This window comes from Drosophila mojavensis, unplaced genomic scaffold (assembly GCF_018153725.1).
Source record: "Drosophila mojavensis isolate 15081-1352.22 unplaced genomic scaffold, ASM1815372v1 contig_16, whole genome shotgun sequence".
Lineage (NCBI taxonomy): Eukaryota > Metazoa > Arthropoda > Insecta > Diptera > Drosophilidae > Drosophila > Drosophila mojavensis.
Genome location: NW_025318693.1, coordinates 2,442,517 through 2,448,246, shown reverse-complemented (window position 1 = coordinate 2,448,246; position 5,730 = coordinate 2,442,517). Strand labels below are relative to the sequence as shown.

The 5,730-nt window shown below is 40.7% G+C and overlaps 1 protein-coding gene across 1 annotated transcript; it reads left to right on the top strand.

Annotated features, from left to right (window-relative positions):
* The first annotated feature begins 3,718 nt into the window (after positions 1 to 3,718).
* On the top strand, positions 3,719 to 5,311 carry LOC6573696 (glucose transporter type 3). Its single transcript, XM_001999726.4, has one exon. It carries the CDS (start codon positions 3,842 to 3,844, stop codon positions 5,258 to 5,260), a length of 1,419 nt encoding a protein of 472 aa, XP_001999762.1. The 5' UTR covers positions 3,719 to 3,841; the 3' UTR covers positions 5,261 to 5,311.
* The last annotated feature ends 419 nt before the right edge of the window (positions 5,312 to 5,730 follow it).

The window sequence follows — 5,730 nt, the reverse complement described above, 5'->3', positions numbered from 1 at the left end:
TTTATGTTTTTCAATGCAAAAATAAGCAAAGATCTGGTAATGCAGGCTTTTTCAGCTACAGCTAGATTATAAGGGACTATAAAACTGATTTCGAAATGACAACTTTGGTTATTATTGCCATATGATATATAAGGCCCCTAATCATATCCTAAGAAAATATTATTTTTCAAAATTTATTTTAAAAATTATTAAAATTCGATTTAATTTAATATTGTATAAAAATAAAAAAATAAACAATTTTATATAGAGAAAAGAGACTATTCCTGAGAAAGGAGACCCTTCAATTTCATATTCTAAATATTTGAATAATTCAATATTTTGTATTATATATTTTAATTGCAATTGTTTATGGCAGTTATGATATTTCTGCTTTAAAAATAAACTTTAAACAAAAATATTTTGCTCCGATTATACATTCAGGCCAGAGAAAGCATCCTTCAGGCAAGCTTAAATAACTTCATTTGGCATTCGGATCAAAGTTCGATTTACTCTAATACATTGGTTACATAAAGGGCTTATTTCAAATAGTTGAGTTGACCTTAAACGCTGTTCGATAAACACCGACGGCGCATTGCTGCCAATTTTCGGGACCAACAGTTCGAGTGCTGCAGCCCGCACAAGTCGAGGCAGCTGCTGTTGGCCAACCAGCAGGCGAGCAAAAGGCAAGCAAAGGCGAGCAGAGGCGAGCTGGGGGCAACTGGCAACTGCTTGCAACATCGTGGCATCGTGTCGTTGGCGCTATTCTGGCGGCCATAACAATTCACGTAATACTTCGGGCATCGTCGACTAAACGATAATCGCGCGTAAATGCCCCACTAAAATCAATACGACGACTGCGACGACAATAGCAACGACGACGAGGTCCTTGGCTGCCGCAGCGACTGCTGTCTTTCAGTTTCACCTTCGTCGAGCAGCAGCGACTCCATGTTGCCATCCCTTTCGCCAAAGGAGCAGCCCGGCTAAAATCTGAGACGCTTATGCACATGCGCTGCCCAGACCCATGGCGCTTGAGTCCTTCCCAGTCAGCATTTTCTTCGAGCTGATTTTCTTCTTGTTTTCCTTATGGCCTCAGACTCACAGCGAAATGAAGTCGACTGCCAGAAATCGAGTGTATTTGGGCCTTCGAACCAATGCATAAGCACACTTCGACGAATCTTTATCGCAAGTCATTGATGAGTCAAAGAGCAAGTAATTTACATATATAATTTGGCTATTGAACATTTTAAGACTTTGGCTAGCTTATATATGCATATTATGAAATTTATTTCAATTCATTTTTGAATAAGGCAAACCAATTTTAAAATCCCATTTATGGAAGCCATATAGCGTAAGCAGATTGTAACGAGAGTTTTAATGAATTGAGCATATTTTATTTATATTTAATAATCAGCAAATTATATATGAATATAATAAATGAAAAAATCAAAAGCTAATAATTATAAATGAATATAATCAAAACTATTTATTAGATAAAAGTCTTAGGCAAGGACTATAAACTTCAGGGAGTAAGCCTAGCTAGCCCAGCTTGTTTCTTGAGCTTGATGTCCAATATAAATATTTCTGTTTTATGGACTCAAATGGTATTTCCAATGTTTTAGAGTTTATTCCCAATATAAATTGTACAAATCTTATTGATTCAAATTGTAGTGTGTTTAGTTTTTAATATAAATATTTAAATCATTCTGAACCAAAGTGAATTTATTTATATTTTTTATATTATTGTTTTATATTTTTTATTTTTTATTTTTTATTTTATTGAATTTATTTTACAATTTATAAAAATATTTAGTCTTAGCTGAAGGCTTCAGTTACCCCCGCTTAATTTTCGTACGTTTTCATTTTATATGAATTCTCTATTTAATAAATAATTGCACTTAAGCAAAAGTGCATTTATTATCACAAAACAAGTTTAAATATAAATATTGAATAAGAAATCATGTAATTTGCGACGCCTCGTTATGTGCGCGTTCAGTGCGTAATTGAAAGTTATGTTTCTCACTGAAAAAGCACTGGGAATGTGTTGCATTTATGAATTTATGTGCCTCGACTGCTGCTGCACGGCAACTGGATGGGCGACTGGGCAACTGGGCGAGCAAGGAGCCACGACATCTGCACAATCGCATAAATATTAATTTGCATTTTGTGAAATGATTTAGCAGCATATTAAGTGCAATAAACGATGACTTCTCTCTCATTGAGATAAATGCAGACAAGCCAGACAGAGCTAGTGGAAGGCGGCAACAGTTGGCTACAGTTTCAGCAGAGAGTGGCAAACGCACCTTTGAATTAATTAGTTAAATAAATGCATCTGCTCACCTGTTGTGGGCTCAGCTTTGGCGATCTCAGACTCCGATTCAGACTCCGACTCAGACTCCGCTTCCCACGAGCTGGCCGCGCATGCAAATCGAGCCAGGGCCAAACAGTTGACAGTTTGTGGCCGCAGCTGAGCGACAAATATACGAGTGGCCATTAAAATAGTTTATGACTTTTAATTACGGGCTCAGCATGAGGCCGCCGAGTGAGTCGTTGTCGCAGTCACAGCCACAGCAGCAGCAGCAGCAGCAGCAGCAGCAGCAACGACTGCTTCTGAGCAGCAGCCATGCCGCAGACAACAGCCAATGGCAGAGCGCATCAGAAATTAACACAGAGCCAGAGCCTGCGCGCAGTTGGCCAAGAGAGGGAGGAGACGGCCTTTTGTTTTTGTCCGGTTATTTATTGGTTTTTTTAAGCCAACATTTTTTGTGCCTGCGCCTTCTTTGTAATTTCTTTGAATTATATCTCAATTCATGCCCGACAATAAATTTGATAAATTTCCCATTCGACCTGCCTGCCCCGCTGGGTTCCCTCGAACGGTGCGCGCGCTGCACCGCCATGTTGCCAGGAGCCATAAATAAGTGGAAGGCACCGCCATATGCGCGCTAGCGACAGTGGTTGAGAGGGGAAAGGGAGGGGAGGCTGATTAAAATGTTCGGGTCGAGTTCCTTGATCGTTAATTAAGAATGCGTCCCGATCGGTCAGCGGTGGATGCAATCGCTCGCAACGAAATGAATTCAAAGTGGAAAATGAACGACGTCTATATGAGTGTGTGCGGTGGCACAAATATATGACTAAACATTCACGAAATTAATTTGTAATTCAAGGCGATCGCTAATTGAAATCCAATTAAAAATTCAGCCCAGCTCAATTGACGGCAAACAAAACAAAAAAGCAGTCTTAATTCAAATGGCTGCTTGAACTGAGATATCATCATATTTATCCCTCAATTATAATTAATTTAAAAGCTTTTTCAGTACTTTTTAAATATTATAGCTCGTTGCCGTAATTGGGTAAATATATTTTTATATTTCATAAACAATTTCGATGTTAATGCATAAAATAAATATGAAATGTTCGTATAGTACCTATACGAGAAAAATAATACAAAATAATATTAATTATTATTTAATAACTATTTTTATTCATGTTTATTCTTTATAATATCATAAAAGAGAAAATAATAATACAAAATAATAAAAATTATTATTTATTAAATTTATTATATTTATCAAATATAATATCTATAAGAGAGAGAATATAATGATAATAATTATATATTATTTCTTAAAAATTCACTATACATTTAGGCAAACTTCCATTTGTGGAATTTAATATAGAAATCTTTAAGCTTAAATAAACTATTATTTATTTCGGAATTTTATTACTTTATATAATCAACTAAGTTCGTTTACTAAATGATTTCAAAGCAAGCCGTGAAGATTTTCTAGTCTTTAATATTTTTCTATTCTTTTCGCTCCTATCTTATCAAAATTATTTATTTGTGCATTCAGAGAGAGGTAAATTTATGGAATCCCATGTGAGTAGTCGCTCAGGACTTCCTTGCGAGCCAGCCAGATGCATTGCCGACCGCTGGACATGCCATGGCCAACAGTATCTGGCCGGGCTAATAAGCAACTTCGGCGTATTTTGCTTTGGGGCAACCATGGGCTGGGCACTCTTTGCCGATCAGCCGTCCAGTGAGAGTGCCAGAACCTTCATAGTGGGCAAGAGCTCGCGGCAGTGGACGAACAGCTTGCTGCCCCTGGGAGCTGCGTGCTTCTGCATGCCGATGGGCGTGATGATGAAGAAGCATGGCAGCAAGGGTCTGATGATCTTCCAGCTGCTGCCCTACACCTGCGGCTGGCTGCTGGTGATCTTCGCCAGAAACGTGTACATGGTGTACGTGGGCCGTTATCTGCTGGGTATTTGTGGCGCCGCGCTGTGTGTGGCCGTGCCCGTGTATAATGTGGAAATCAGTCAGCTGAAGGTGCGGGGCCTCATGGGGAGTATGTTCTATGGGGCCATTGTCTATGGTATTGTGTTTGCCAACATTCTGGAGCACTTTCTTGGGGAACAACTCGTCAACATTATCGTCCTGTCGATGGCGTTGCTCAACTGCTCGGTTAAGATTCTTCCCCAGTCGCCGGCCTTCTACATCCTGCATGGCAAGTTGGGGCATGCGCGGGCTGCCCTCCACTGGCTGCACGGCAATGAGGCCATCGACATCGAGGTGCTGGCGGCACAAATGATCATGCCAACGGAAATCGAGGAGGAGCATAGGCACAAGTACTTGTGCGGCCAAAAGTACGCACGGTTGAATGTGCCCCGGGCCAGTGTGATGCTGCTGCTCTATCAGCTGTCCGGCGGAGTTATTATCTGCGGATTCCTGCGGGATATTCTGCTGCCATTCTCATCGGTTTTCTATAAGTATGAGTGGATCGTTTGGCTGGCTATGATACTGGGCCATCTGATCTGCTTCTTGTTGATCGATCGCTTAGGCCGACGCCTGATCCTGGTGCTCTCTGCGGTGTTCATGTTTCTAGCGTCGCTGTATTTGTGCACCTGGTTCCAATGGCTGATGCACACCAAATGGAACTTTCAACCTTTGACGGCGCTGTTCCTATTCATTGCATCATTCTCATTTGGCATGGGCCCGGTGTCCTGGATACTATACGTCGAGCTCATCATTGAGCCCTCGCGCGCTCTGGGCTGCTCCTTTGCGGCAACCCTTGGCTGGCTGACCGCGTCAGCAATGGTCTTCGTATATGCAAATAATCTGTATCTGCAAACAGTCTTTTATCTTATGCTACTCGTCTGTTTCGTTACGCTGATATTCGTAGTCATCTTCATACCGGAGACCCAGGGCCTAACATCGCTGCAAATTCAGATTTTACTATCACACAGATCTCTGGGTGATACACACTCCACCGACTCATCATTCTAGACGATGATTGGTCTGTCCTTTGATTTAATTTAATATAATTTTCATTATTAATTTTTCGAACTTTATTATTTCATTTGCTACCCGATCGAGCTTTAGCTCTTGGCTTTCCCGAGAAGCTTCTAAAGTCTGGAAAGCCTAAAGTAGATGCATCTGCCATCGACTGGGCACTGCACATATAATAATTCAGTGTGGACTAAGTCCCTCGGCTAACATCAGGACTCATATGTACTTGTATCTGTGTGAGCACAGATACGTATTCGTATTCGCATTCGCATTCGTATCTGTATGTGTATCCATCTGTCTGTCTGCGTGAACTTCTGGCAAGTGCAAATATTTATGCGTATTTGATAGCACTAATGGGCCATTAAATGCGTACGCAAATACACACACGCACGCACACACACACACATGTGTGTTCGTGTTTGTGTTTGTCTAAACGAGCTCGTATGGGTGGCAAGGATGAAAATGTA